General features: G+C 35.5%; 1 protein-coding gene and 2 long non-coding RNA genes across 3 annotated transcripts; all 3 read left to right on the plus strand.

The window, feature by feature from the left end:
* Positions 1 to 714: 714 nt before the first annotated feature.
* Positions 715 to 2,279, plus strand: LOC133882849 (uncharacterized). Its single transcript, XR_009902741.1, has 3 exons — positions 715 to 1,017; positions 1,502 to 1,531; positions 2,046 to 2,279. It is a non-coding gene; the product is annotated as an uncharacterized LOC133882849 (long non-coding RNA).
* Positions 2,280 to 6,400: 4,121 nt separating this feature from the next.
* On the plus strand, positions 6,401 to 7,967 carry LOC133882831 (uncharacterized). The gene is made up of 3 exons (XR_009902736.1): positions 6,401 to 6,704; positions 7,189 to 7,218; positions 7,733 to 7,967. It is a non-coding gene; the product is annotated as an uncharacterized LOC133882831 (long non-coding RNA).
* A 1,718-nt stretch (positions 7,968 to 9,685) lies between these two features.
* Positions 9,686 to 10,359, plus strand: LOC133881829 (indole-3-acetic acid-induced protein ARG7-like). The gene has a single exon (XM_062320874.1). It carries the CDS (start codon positions 9,769 to 9,771, stop codon positions 10,201 to 10,203), a length of 435 nt encoding a protein of 144 aa, XP_062176858.1. The 5' UTR covers positions 9,686 to 9,768; the 3' UTR covers positions 10,204 to 10,359.
* The last annotated feature ends 5,289 nt before the right edge of the window (positions 10,360 to 15,648 follow it).

Here is a 15,648-nt window from a genome sequence, read left to right on the forward strand (position 1 = left end):
ATTTCATGATGTTTAGACATCGTTAAGGCCATGAAAACATCCGTCAAAAATACGACCCCTGTTCTGGACGGAAATTCACATTATTCATTAATGGGCCATCTTTGGACTTAACCCAACCCATTCCAATTGCTATCCACAAACCCAACACATCTATCACATGTTATCTTCCTATGATCATGATGATTACATGAGTCATCACCCAACTCAACATGTGAAAGACCTATTTTTATACCTTAAAGAATGCCATTAATTAATGTGTGTTAGATGAGTAAATATGTTAGTAGAGGATATAATGATTCAACACCTAGTGCAACATTCCACTACTTTTATTCCCTCCCCCTCTCATGATGAAAGAATAAATAGATGTCTAGGATAGAATCTAGAGTAACCATAAAATGAAAGTAGTCTAAACAATATCTTGTTTTAACTTGTCAAAGTAAACCAGAAACTTTGATTGACCAAAACTAAGTCATAACGAACTCGGATTGAGTTGAACCAAAAAGAGAAAGTGTTCGTCTTGACGTCATGTATCTACCCTCAAAATTTCACAGCGATCGGAGTAGTTTTGACCATCAAAACATTGCTTAGAGTAAGCTGGTCTCTATTTAGACGAAAATTCATATAGCATTACTTAATACTTCCTTTGATTGTCAACTCATCACCCACTTCTCCTAATTTGTGCACTATCTCCCTAGTGGCCAAGCCATCATGAATGAGAGAGAAAGAGTTGGCTTAAATTTCATTTTCTTTAATGATAATGCAAATGCACTACCTTAGTGATGATGAAACTCACTTGCATTGGATGCACCAATTCTCATCCATTGGATCAAAACCTATCTACTTGATCCTAACCATTCATTCTCCTATAAATAAGCATGCAAGGCTCCTTGTTTTCCACACAAATCCTAGACAACTCTCTTGAAAGCTTTGTGCTTTGGTTTTCTCTCCCTTTTCTCTCCATCTACCACACCACCACTTTGGTGTTCTTGAAGTCATTTTTCTGTCCAAATCAAATTGGTAAGTAAATCTTGACACTTCCTTCTTATTATTCGATTTTATTACTTGTTTATTTATTTCGTTACTACGGCGTTGGTTTAAGAACCCCCGTATTTATTCACTTGGTTATTGCCTTACTACGGAGTGGTTTAAATCCCCCGTATTTATTTTATCATTTATTGCGTTACTACGGAGTGGTTTAAATCCTCCGTATTCATTTTATCATTTATTGCGTTACTACGGAGTGGTTTAAATCCCCCGTATTCATTTTATCATTTATTGCGTTACTACGGAGTGGTTTAATCCCCCGTATTTATTTTATAATTTATTGTATTCCTACAAAGTGACTATGCCTCTAATTTCCCTATTCCTTTAAGTAATCACCTTTTAATATTAAGGACTAAAAACGATGAATGAATGGATGTAAAAATAAACAGTTTTAATATTTGAAAAAGGACTGATGAATATAATGTCTTCTTTGTATATATATATTTATTTATGACAGAAAAGGAGCTAAGAAATTACACGAAGGAGGGTAAGTATGGATGTACTTACTGAGGAATGATTCTATGTTTCATTAGGACTGTGTGTTGAGTGCTTATTGCATGTGGTTGTTTATGCATAGCATGTTGTGTCGAATAAAATATAACGGCTGATAAGATAGCCAGTACATCAGTTGACTTGGGGGGTTAAAAAACCAAAGCTGATGTAGTAGCAAAGGGGAGGTAAAGCTCATCAGTGAACCCTAAAAAGTGCGAGTCCGAAGTTCTAATATATAACTAATGCTGGGACCGGTAGGATTCCAGTAAAAACAGGTAAGACATTAAGTGGGAGGCAACGGACGTGAACGGGTTTTGATAACCTAGAACGAGGGGTCTGAAGAAAGATGATCATAAAATACAAACTAAATGGTTACTACGATGTATATTCATACAACTCTTGCATTTATACTATTTATGAACTGTTATTGATCTGATGGTAACTTAGATATGAAAATAGATGACTCACTTGTTTGTCTATGTAAATATGATGACGTCATATTTACATAGTTGCTGATGCAGATCTGGAGGACGAAGGCATGGACTCATATGCCTGTTTTAATGGTTTTTGAAACTATTGCTGTAGCTATATGTGCTAGCTTAGAAATTGCTAGGCATATTTATGCGTGTTTTATTTCAAGGCCTGTAATAATTATGAAGATGTTTTGTTTGGTGTATTTTTATGTTGTATATGAGCCATTCGTGGCACTTATTTTAATGAACCTAGTGTGCAAATGGCGTGTAAAGATAAACCTAAGTAACTTTTTATAAACGCATCGAGGTATTTCAGTCAGCTCTAACGTGTTATGCCATCGATTCCTAAGTCTTTAGAAGAAAAAAATATATATTCCGCTGCGAGGTTTATCTCTGATGTAGTAACGTCACGTGGGAACCGGAGGTTTCTGCTTACGAATTTGCTGGCTCAAATTCGGGGCGTTACAGTATGGTATCAGAGCAATTGTTCTGCGACCTAGTGAACATTCAGTGTCATACTGTAACTTGGGTAAGTTACAGTATGGTATCAGAGCGGTTTGCTCTGAGGACCGTTAGACTTGACCATAGGAGTCTAAGAATAACACAAGAGCTATAGGTGTAAACCATTTTTTTTATAAAATACTTTGTGTGATGTATCTTAGTGCAGAAACCTTCCACCTTGATGATGACCCTAGCGTAAGGGGATAAGAAATCGGAGGTATGTAAATAGAAGTAATTTCAGAATTTAGATGATTTGATATCTAGTATTATTTTTGAGGTATAGTCATAAATGTTTCTTTTTTGGAGATATAGATTACAGAATCCAGATGTTTAATACGTTGAAATAATTTATGGATATTAAGTTAGTAAATTTATAAAGCACTCTATAGATATTTCATGTGCTTAGAGATACAACTTTCCCATAACCATAATAAGGATAACCTAAGGATCAGAGATAAATTTTGAGGCTTTGAGGTCTATCCGATTAACCCTAGAATGTAAGGAAAGGTATGCTATGATTAATGAGTATCTATTATTCCAAATCTGGTATCTTTTGAAGATAGGTGTATAAAGCGTAAATTACTAATTTTTATATGTTGAGGAAATTAGTTGATCAAATGATTTGATGATTTTTGGAAAGATTATTTTCCCCTATGCATCTGACGAACTTTAGAGAAGTTTATATATTATTGAGGCTTTCTAGAGCTTAAGTTAAATAAAATCTTGATTATGTGATTTATTGATTCTCTTAGAAATCCTTACTTGACGGATAAGTTTATGATTAGCAAATTTAAGTATTGATTGACTGCATAACTAAATTGGAGTAATACTAAGGATTTAATCTAATGAAATTTGAGGATAATAGTAATTATGCAGAAATAGAAAGAAGAACATAGTACCATATAAAAATTACACCTTAGTAAAAGATCGAGTAGAAATAATTAGTTCAAAGGATTACAGACATATTAGATAATAAGAACGGTGCGTAAAAGAATAATTATTGTCTTACAAATGAACTACTTTTGATTCAAAAAAAAAAAAAAAAAAAAGACTTGCAAAACAGGACCTTTTCTGCACCATTCCCGGAGAATACTGGTATGCTTATACCTGCAGGTATTTCATAATACTGCAGTTAGTTATTATTTTTGTAAATAAAAATTTCTAGATCAAATAGAATACCTGGCTAAGCCTCTGGGCGGAAAACCCTAAGGTTTTGGACTGCGAGCAAGAGATCCCTATGTTGTTCTCGGAGGCGATTGGTGTTCTGCTCCAAGTCAGCATACCTCTTTCCCAAGTCTTTCTCATACGAATCTACCACCTTCTTCAGCTTTTTATTCTCTTGTTGTAGAACCCGATTCCTTCGCCTAAAGTCCATATACATTCGCTGCAAAGTCGAAATTTGAGCTTTCAGTGCTTGAATTTCATTTCCTCGAACTTGCAAACGTCGAGCCATATTTGCAACAGAGGAAGCGCCCTGAATACTGAAAGCCAAAGAGTCATTGATGGCTTGAGCATCAGTCCTATCCGCCAACAACTTTTCATCTCGGGGAGTCATGATGCCTTGAGCTACGGATGCAGCTACTGCATCACTCAGCATCACAGAGTCATTAGTCAGAAGAGGACCTCTCTGAGACAAGAACAATGGACGCCAAATTTCTGGTACTACAGGCGCAGTATTTAGATCAAAATTATTTTGAGAGGATGAAGAAGCCATTTTTTTGGAAAACTAAGAAAATGATGATACTCCTCAAAGGACCTGATGGAGAAAAGAAAGAAATGAAACGGTTATTCGAAAGATCTGAAGGAAGAAAAGAGAACTTAATCAGTGAATGAGACGCAGTCTAATCAACGTCATTCGGAGCGCAGCTGCCACTACCACTAGTGGACAACTCTCGAATCGCGAACCCTCTTTCCTTTCGGCTTTCACCCTTTTCACCTTCTCGAATTCCGAATTCACCCAATGACTTTTCCAGATTTCTCGCCGCACCTTTCGCACCTTGCAGAGCTGGAAGAGCATCTCGAGATAGAGCTGGATGAGCATTCCGAGAAAGGGATGGAGATATTACGATCCACTGTCGGCACCACTTGCACCGTTCCCTCTCAAATCTCCTCTATAAATTCACTCGTCTTCTCTCTTGCAAAGCACACCCTTGAGCTCTCAACCCTTCACACTTTGAGAGCCAAATTTTCCTTCTAGTCTGAACTTATCATCGCCTCCTACGAAAGAAGATGTAGTTCGATAACCAAATTTCCAAACCTATAGTTAGAAAAATGCAGCATCACAAACAGATTCATAAACACAGAAGCAAGATTATTCTTGATCATGTCATCCAGAAGCAAGATTATCCTTGATCATGCTTCTGAGATGAAGTATCTTTCTCTTCCTTCGCATCACCATAAAATTTTCTGGCATCTATTCTCAATCCGGTGATGGCGATCTATGACAGAAGAGAGAGAGCACTACGATATGAGTACCGCGCTCATATCCTTTCCTGATTGCTTGCCTTGACTTCTTTGCTTTCTTCACCTTCCCCACCTTCCTCACCTTCGAGGCTTCCATGTTCTCATTTGGCAAGCTTTCCACCATGATTATCAGAAAACATCATCACAAAAGAGAAATGTTGTACAAGAAATTTTCCTATAATGAGAAATGAATATTTTTCCTTCTTCAAGCTACACATTTGTTTGATCTATTATACTTCTTGTTATAATGAGCTTAAAATATTATATTTGATAATTATCACACGGTGCGATATACTTGGTTATTTTTCATGTCTAATAATTAGATGCTTCACATAAAAATCTGTGACGCTAGACTTAAGAATTTGAGATCTAAAACTTCCATTAGGTAAACTTTATGCGAAGCATAGTTTACGAATTTCGGGGACGAAATTCCATTAAGAGGGGAAGAATGTAGCGCCCCAGATTTTAAGACATAAATTATAAATGGTTTAAATTAATTTTAAAACACTTTTAATAAGGCAAAAGGATAACTATGATTATTTATGAAAATAAATAATGTATCTCTGTTTTTAGAAACGTTTATAGTTGCAATTTGATAAAAAACTCAAAACAGACCTTAAACTTTGGAATAACGGAAACAAGGTCAAACAAACTCCGTTTTGGTCGATTCAAAATTATAAACGCTCGTCTTGAAGTCCTCTAGCTCCCCTCCAAATTTCATGATGTTTAGACATCGTTAAGGCCATGAAAACATCCGTCAAAAATACGACCCCTGTTCTGGACGGAAATTCACATTATTCATTAATGGGCCATCTTTGGACTTAACCCAACCCATTCCAATTGCTATCCACAAACCCAACACATCTATCACATGTTATCTTCCTATGATCATGATGATTACATGAGTCATCACCCAACTCAACATGTGAAAGACCTATTTTTATACCTTAAAGAATGCCATTAATTAATGTGTGTTAGATGAGTAAATATGTTAGTAGAGGATATAATGATTCAACACCTAGTGCAACATTCCACTACTTTTATTCCCTCCCCCTCTCATGATGAAAGAATAAATAGATGTCTAGGATAGAATCTAGAGTAACCATAAAATGAAAGTAGTCTAAACAATATCTTGTTTTAACTTGTCAAAGTAAACCAGAAACTTTGATTGACCAAAACTAAGTCATAACGAACTCGGATTGAGTTGAACCAAAAAGAGAAAGTGTTCGTCTTGACGTCATGTATCTACCCTCAAAATTTCACAGCGATCGGAGTAGTTTTGACCATCAAAACATTGCTTAGAGTAAGCTGGTCTCTATTTAGACGAAAATTCATATAGCATTACTTAATACTTCCTTTGATTGTCAACTCATCACCCACTTCTCCTAATTTGTGCACTATCTCCCTAGTGGCCAAGCCATCATGAATGAGAGAGAAAGAGTTGGCTTAAATTTCATTTTCTTTAATGATAATGCAAATGCACTACCTTAGTGATGATGAAACTCACTTGCATTGGATGCACCAATTCTCATCCATTGGATCAAAACCTATCTACTTGATCCTAACCATTCATTCTCCTATAAATAAGCATGCAAGGCTCCTTGTTTTCCACACAAATCCTAGACAACTCTCTTGAAAGCTTTGTGCTTTGGTTTTCTCTCCCTTTTCTCTCCATCTACCACACCACCACTTTGGTGTTCTTGAAGTCATTTTTCTGTCCAAATCAAATTGGTAAGTAAATCTTGACACTTCCTTCTTATTATTCGATTTTATTACTTGTTTATTTATTTCGTTACTACGGCGTTGGTTTAAGAACCCCCGTATTTATTCACTTGGTTATTGCCTTACTACGGAGTGGTTTAAATCCCCCGTATTTATTTTATCATTTATTGCGTTACTACGGAGTGGTTTAAATCCTCCGTATTCATTTTATCATTTATTGCGTTACTACGGAGTGGTTTAAATCCCCCGTATTCATTTTATCATTTATTGCGTTACTACGGAGTGGTTTAATCCCCCGTATTTATTTTATAATTTATTGTATTCCTACAAAGTGACTATGCCTCTAATTTCCCTATTCCTTTAAGTAATCACCTTTTAATATTAAGGACTAAAAACGATGAATGAATGGATGTAAAAATAAACAGTTTTAATATTTGAAAAAGGACTGATGAATATAATGTCTTCTTTGTATATATATATTTATTTATGACAGAAAAGGAGCTAAGAAATTACACGAAGGAGGGTAAGTATGGATGTACTTACTGAGGAATGATTCTATGTTTCATTAGGACTGTGTGTTGAGTGCTTATTGCATGTGGTTGTTTATGCATAGCATGTTGTGTCGAATAAAATATAACGGCTGATAAGATAGCCAGTACATCAGTTGACTTGGGGGGTTAAAAAACCAAAGCTGATGTAGTAGCAAAGGGGAGGTAAAGCTCATCAGTGAACCCTAAAAAGTGCGAGTCCGAAGTTCTAATATATAACTAATGCTGGGACCGGTAGGATTCCAGTAAAAACAGGTAAGACATTAAGTGGGAGGCAACGGACGTGAACGGGTTTTGATAACCTAGAACGAGGGGTCTGAAGAAAGATGATCATAAAATACAAACTAAATGGTTACTACGATGTATATTCATACAACTCTTGCATTTATACTATTTATGAACTGTTATTGATCTGATGGTAACTTAGATATGAAAATAGATGACTCACTTGTTTGTCTATGTAAATATGATGACGTCATATTTACATAGTTGCTGATGCAGATCTGGAGGACGAAGGCATGGACTCATATGCCTGTTTTAATGGTTTTTGAAACTATTGCTGTAGCTATATGTGCTAGCTTAGAAATTGCTAGGCATATTTATGCGTGTTTTATTTCAAGGCCTGTAATAATTATGAAGATGTTTTGTTTGGTGTATTTTTATGTTGTATATGAGCCATTCGTGGCACTTATTTTAATGAACCTAGTGTGCAAATGGCGTGTAAAGATAAACCTAAGTAACTTTTTATAAACGCATCGAGGTATTTCAGTCAGCTCTAACGTGTTATGCCATCGATTCCTAAGTCTTTAGAAGAAAAAAATATATATTCCGCTGCGAGGTTTATCTCTGATGTAGTAACGTCACGTGGGAACCGGAGGTTTCTGCTTACGAATTTGCTGGCTCAAATTCGGGGCGTTACACCGACGGCCAAGACAGTTTGGCAAAGATAAGGAGAGAGTGCAACCAATCAAGTTGACAAGAGGTTGGACAAAATTTTCAAAGAGTTCATATTGGTTTGGCAATTTTAGACGCAATCTGAAAATGACAATAGTCAAACAAAAATACAATTCTATCCTTCTTCTAATGTTACATTGTTATAGTTTGTGTTACATGTCCTTTGCAAATTAAGTACTAATCCACGTGATAGTTATCACGTTAGTCACTAAAATTGAAATTTAACGTGATAGTCCCGAGTGCTTACTACGTCAATTACTAAAATGCACTTGGTACTTATTTTTATAAAATATGGACAGCCATATAATTTGTAAGGACTTGTAATAGAAACTGTAATAACCCAAACATTTTCAATGATACAAAAGTGATAGAAATCATTCCGTTGTACATCCCCGTACAACAAAATTACAAATTTACTTTTAAATTTACGATAAGATGTCTAATAGCTCTCTCTATGTGATTATTGATATGGATAAGAACGGTCACATAAAAGAAAAGATATATATGGAAAGATTGTGATCTATCATTAGTGGATAAAAAAACAAAGAATTCAAAAAAGAGTGAATGTTAGTTTGAAAATTTAAAGATAAGACGCTGTCGCAAAAGTGTAACGTCACACTTATTTATTACACAATATCATATTGGTTAACATGATGTATTTGAAGTAGTTTATATTTTTATTTTTTTAAGTAATTGACATTGTAAATCACTTAAAACACGTTATGTCAATCGATGTGACATGAGTGTGAAGAGCAACGTTATTCATCTAAAAAATAAAAGAAAAATGATATATATTATACTAATATTTTATGTCTATCTTATTATGCTAACATGACAAGGTGTAATAGCCTTTGAACCCGCCATTGCTAAAAATTAAAAGAAAAAATCGAATGACTACTAAACCCCAACACGTTAGCGTAAAAGTGCAATGAACTTCTGTATATCATTATTCAAATAAAATGAATTACGTGCCACAAGAAAATTATTTCATGAAATTTAAAAAGAAAACCTTACAATTACTCTTCTTAAAAACACACAATTTCTTTTTATTTTTTTAGAAAATTATTGGTGTGATCTATTTTTTTTTTTTTTAAAAAAAAAAAATTATAGTGAAAACTACTCTAAATAATTTCTTGCACTTTAATCTCACAGCATAAATAATAACAATAAAGAAAAAAAAATATTAATAACAATAGTAATTATTATTATAATTAAAAAATGCACATTTATTGAGAAACTAAGACTGATTGGTAAAATAATATTAATAACAATAGTAATTATTATTATAATTAAAAAAAATGCACATTTATCGGGAAACAAGGACTGATCGGTACTCTAATCCCATCATCCCATGTAATAGTCTTCAGAGTGCATGTTAGCACATGGCCATTGGCCTCGCTAATTGGATGAACAACAGGCAAAATCTCGTAATTATCTCCAACTCCAAGGGCACTCTTCCACTCCATCCCCATATATAAATAGACTTCTGGTATTTTATTTCCCTCAAACTGATCAGTTTCTATTTCGCTCATACTCACTTTCCCACTCTTTCCGTCACTTTCCCGAGAAAAATGTCACCGGGAAAATCCAATCACATACGCCGCATTGTCAGGATTCGACAGATGGTCCAGCGGTGGCGCAAGAAGGCCCGCATCTCCGCCTCGCGCTCGCCGTCCGATGTTCCCGCCGGACACGTTGCGGTCTGCGTGGGCGCCAGCTGCAAGAGGTTCATCGTTCGCGCGACGCACCTGAACCACCCCATCTTCAAGCGGCTCCTCGTACAAGCCGAAGAGGAGTACGGGTTCGCGAACCAGGGCCCGCTGGCGATCCCGTGCGACGAGTCGGTTTTCGAGGAGGTCCTACGAGTCGTTTCGAGCGGTTCGGCTCGGTTCTTGAGTCTCGAAGATTTCCAGAGTCGCTGTCACGTGGACATCCGGAGCCGTCTTGACGTTCTTGGTGAATCTTGGCCGTTGCTTCATACGACTTCTGAGAAATCGATCTGCTGAATCGGCAGAGTTTCCGAGTCGAGTGGACTGAGTCATTGACCGATTTTAAAAATATTTTAAATCTTTGTGTTTCTATGGATGAAGATGGTTATTATCTGATTATCTAGATTGTAAAGACTTCGATGATTAATTGTAGGAATTGCAGAGTTGTAACAATTTTTTTATTTTATTTTATTTTATTTTATTTATTTTTTTTTTTTTTTGGGGTGTGTGTGGAAATTTTTGTTGTTTTTAGTTAGTAAGTTTAATCCTCTATTTCGAAAGATATAATTGGTTCAGTTTCTTCGTTTAAATTTTTAATTTAAAGCATGATAAATATTGAGATTACAAAATCTGAATTTATTCAACCCAAATAAGATCATTAGAATTTAAAGAATTTTACAATTGAGAAATCTACAAAATATAATTATGTTGCATGCTTTGTGGATATTTTTGTTTTGTTTATGGTTAAGAAGTGTTAATTTTTAGTGGGTTCTTAATTTTTTGTTAATTAAGATAATATTCAGACATCTGAATTTGATTAATTCAAATAATAATTACACAAAATTTTCTTCTAAATTAATTTGGAGGAATATTGTTTAATCAAGTCTATTAAACTAATATGTTTTCAAAATGCATGTTATTAAAATCTAAAAAAATACTAATTTGAAATATAGTAACCATTAATCCGACTAAAGATTGTATCAGCTATCAAGTATGGAAACAGATTCTCTCCGTTTCATATTTTGAAATGGAGAGGAGCCGGTCAATGTAATAATTAAGGGCAAAATTGTCATTTTAATTCTTTAGACAATTTTGCCTCTACTTTTTGCATTGACCGACTTCCTCTCTATTTCAATGAAATGGAAATGATCCATTTGCATAAAGTATAAGAAAGTCGACAGAATCTTATGATACGTATTTGTCAAGACACATGGATAGAATGTCCGAAAACTACCCGAACAAGTGAATTTCATTAAAAGAATTACGATCCGAGCAACAAAATTAGTGAGATTATCTTTCCATATGAATGAGTGGGTGTGATAATAGAATGTATGAAGTTTGATAATTGCATTTAATTGTAGCCGTTGGGGATTAGGATTTAGCTTAGACAGGCTGTAATTGTCAAGTCAAAATGTGGTCATTTGGTCTAAAAGAAAAGCATGGAAAAGTGTGGGATTGCGGGGACTTTAACTTTATTATCACCATGATTGCGGGTGCTTTATCATCATCATGGGGGGTGGGTGGTGCTATATCCTTGTTGTGTGGTTTGTCTCATCATTTTCATTCCTAAGTGCACAATGATTCAATACTATGTTTGAGAATGAGATGCTTCACTACAATGACCAAAAGACTTGTAAAAGAACTCTTAAAATAACCATCACTAATGAATAACCTAATAGACCCCCAAACCTTTTTGAAAAAAAAGTAAGTTTTTTACTTACTAATGAGATGCCTTCCCCACCTTTCCCCTCCTCTAAGCATCAATTAGAGAGTTTTGTACTTTTTTAAGGACAACAATGCTAGGGTGGGCTTCGGATGTGGCAAAGGTGGAAATGGAATTTCTATTTTTGCTATGTCGGAAAGTCATAATAACCTATGACTACTTTTCGTCGGAGGCGGTTATTTTCGCTTGCATCTGCTTTCAAAATTTACTAGATGAATCGAACGAAAAAGATATGCGTGACGCCGTGGGAGTCGAACCCATGACTCCCACTATGGTCGGCCATAGTAGCTGACTACTTGTAACAGACAAGCGGATTAAATGATTAAGTTTACCTATTCTTATTAGTTTAAGTTTTTGGAATAAATGATGATTTAATATGATTTAAAAAGATTGAGCGTTAAATGCAGTATTTGTATAGTGGACTTTCATGGGATTTTTTTAACCTTTTGGTAGTGTGGACGGACCTTACGAGGTTCTTGAACCTTTCTTACTTAGTTGGGTAAAACAGATTAGAGAAGCCATGACTTGCATGCATAGATGTGAACATTGACCTTTTAGAGATGACGTGTGGGACTTTGTAAAGATTTCCATTTGAGTGGAAATTTAATGCATGTGGAGTAGGTGAATAAGAGATTGTTGAAATATATATATGGATGCATGATAGAGAATTAAGTTTTAGGTTAAAAAGATAATAGTGGACCAGTTTCATAAGGCCCATTTAGCCCTCGTATCGAGTTGGGCCCTTTCGAAGAGAAGGCCTACTATCGATTGGTGGATCCCTTCTATCGAGGTCTCCTAAACCCTCGGATCACATTGGGCTTGCTCGGTGAATGAGTATGTAGGCCTCTTGACCTATTCCAAATCAACGTAGAGTCCAACGACTCCTTTGATGGTTTGTAGTAGACACGGAGCAGGGAATCATTGCCCTTGCCACGTTACGATAATAGCCTACTGCATGACAAATTTGAAAACTACATGCGAAAGGGAATATCTGCTGGCCACTACCCACATCTATACATCCTTGAAGCGGATTCCGTACCATCATGATGTCGTCCAATCATTGAATGCCAAGCGTCCCAAATGGTTGTCCATGGGAAGGCCCTCATCTCTATAAAAGACAACCATTGTAGCGGGTATGTTCTAAGACCTTTTTTTTCCTTTATTCGGAGCCCTTTACTGGCTTACGTATCGAAAGTATTTTTTGCCAGCACAATTCCCAACAAGCCTCTTTTGCATACTTTCCGTTCATCTTTGTAAATGTCCTTGAGTAACGTATCGGTATGTGGTCAATACATAACATGTATCGTAAGCGTGAGTGATTAATTTAATACAAATGGACTCAAATCCATAAACCTACTCTTAATATGTTATATATCCCATGGTCTTACCCTAAAAAAACTCCGAAAACAATTGATCCATGAAAAATCTATTGACAATAACAGGTGGTTGATCTACAATTGGTCTAGAGTCAAGAATGTGAGCCCACTAGATCTCTATCGTGTGGAATTCTATTAAGCCCAGCTATATAAATCCTATCTACCTAGAGAAAAATATAAAGAAAGAAAAAGCTTCGATATGGTCATCGTTGAGTACAACCTGGCTACCTAACTCAAACTGCATGCAGCCTGAAGCTTTGTTAATTATATTATTATATTTTAACCTTGTTCTCTTTTTTTAACCATTGAAGTTTCAGATCTGACAATTTATTCAAAGCAGAGAATATAGAATGACAAAATAGGTTGTTTGTATTCGGAGAAAGAGTAGAGAAATATGGGAAATCGGATTCTGGTTCTTTTAATAGAGCATTTCTTGGTCTCTATCGATGAAAGGCATGAAAGAGAGAGAAAGAGAAAGAGATCACGAGCGTGAGTAGTTAATATAGTATAATCGGACTTTAATTGATACGTACGTGAATGATTTCGCAAATACACGCAACGGGATAATTTAATAGGTTACGAGAGAACGTAGACCTTTTAGATTATAAGAAAATTTAGACATTTTCAAACACAATATTTTTGATTAATTTTGCCTACTCTTTATCAATTGATCATGCTTTAAATAGGAGACTACATGAATCAAACTAAAACACTTGGAGATAAACTCTCTCACAAGGGGTATAAGAGACAAAAGCTGGTCATTTATATAGTTGGTATGGACGTAACTTTGATATAATGGATGGATGTAACATGCAATCATGCATCATGCATGCATGGTTCTTTTTCAAGTCAAACAGCCCACCAATTAGCAAAATTAGATGAGATTTCTTGATACATTTCATTTCATTTCATTTCATTTCAATGTTTGTGATGAGATTTTTGCTACAAGCATGAAATTCTAGAAGATCCAATCAGAGCCGGTGCATGCTCTCTGAAAAATCATAAAAGCAACGTAACCCATAATTTCTTCTTTCTTTCTTTGACAATAGTGGGATAGAAGAAGCCATATTATCCTCGTTTCCTTATCTCATCTCCCACCTAGCTAGATGAAGGCAAAATTTGATGTCTTAGTCATCTTTTGGAGGATAATTGATCGATGTTTGTGGGCAAGTGGCATAAGAAACAAGAGCTGATATTTGTGGTATAGAAGAAGTCATTATCCTCCATCGTTTCCTTCGATCTTTCATCTTCCCACTCGATGAAGGCACACCTTGATGTCTTAATCCTTTTTTTTGGAGGATAATTGATCTTTGTGGGATAGTGGCATAAGAAACAAGAGCTAATTAAATGGATCATGAAACTTCAGAGATTTGCAGGTGGCCATTTTTTACTGGCTCTTGTGCATGCATAATCTTGCTAGATTGGCTGCTTCTGCTAATTAATCAAAGTAAAAGCATCCCCATTATCTAGGAGCGGAACTAGAATTTTAGGTACCGACAAAACTAAAAAATAAATATTTTAGGGAAGGTTAAAAATTAATTTTAAAGGGCCAACTTTATTTTCTTGATGTTTTTAGCTCGTTTCTCCCTTTCGTCTACTTTATCAGGAAAAAAAAAGGATCATGAAATTCTATATAATATATGTACCTAAAAAAGGGAGAAAATGAAGATAGAAATTTTTTCGAGAAGGACATAACATACGTATAAAAACACGTGTTTTTCAATTACTTGTAGAGATTTTCTTTAACCTAATTTGTAGAAAATTTGTATCCTTCCAAGAAAAAGACTATGACATTTGTTATTCATATAATGTCAAATTTCCCAATAGCTACTTGGGCTTGTGAATGATTACAAGCTCAAAAGGTGCCTCTCTACAACTCTGCCAGTCTGCGTGCCCATCTAATGCCATCCAAGAGAGCCCAAGTTATGGTAAGCGTATCTGAGCACAAGCCCTTAACAAAGGCAGATTCATATTTTTTTTTTTCCCATCCCCAATAGAAGGCTAGGCTTTCCCAAGCCACTTAATTCAATGCTAGTTGAACTAAACTAGTCCATATTGGTGCACAAGGCTTGAATTCAAGCTGATTCTTCAAGTGTGTTATAGATCATGGTGGCTCATATTTTGAAGTAATACCGAGCGTACGTAAGCGAAACGAACGAACGGAGATGGACGTTTGTCGTTATGAGTACAATCAAAATCGATTAACTGGCTCCGGTCGTTATACCGGCTTCCAAAATACATGTTCGCTGCAACTAAGTTTTCATTAATTTGTTGGTTCAATGGTTGAGTTGTTCATGTTTCTTGTTGGTTCAGTACTTAATTTGATCATTGTGTTGTCCGGAATTCCGGACATCATTTTCCAATCTCAGACATAGGAACATCATGGTGGAACCAAAGACCAACTTTATGCACTTTTGGATAAAGCAGAACTGAAAATATAAATGCTGAAAGGAAAATTATACAACTTGTTAAAGAATGTGACATTATTAATTACGAGATAAGCTTGGAAAAAGAGTGATTAGAGAGATGTAAGCATCTTTGTCATGGACTTGATTAGAGAGAAGCTTTTTGAGGAGCTACTAGTTCCACGTAGTGACGATTCTTTCCGTTTCAAATGAAATGAAAATGAGTGATTTCTTATTT

The sequence above is a fragment of the Alnus glutinosa genome, chromosome 11 (assembly GCF_958979055.1).
Source record: "Alnus glutinosa chromosome 11, dhAlnGlut1.1, whole genome shotgun sequence".
Classification (NCBI taxonomy): Eukaryota; Viridiplantae; Streptophyta; class Magnoliopsida; order Fagales; family Betulaceae; genus Alnus; species Alnus glutinosa.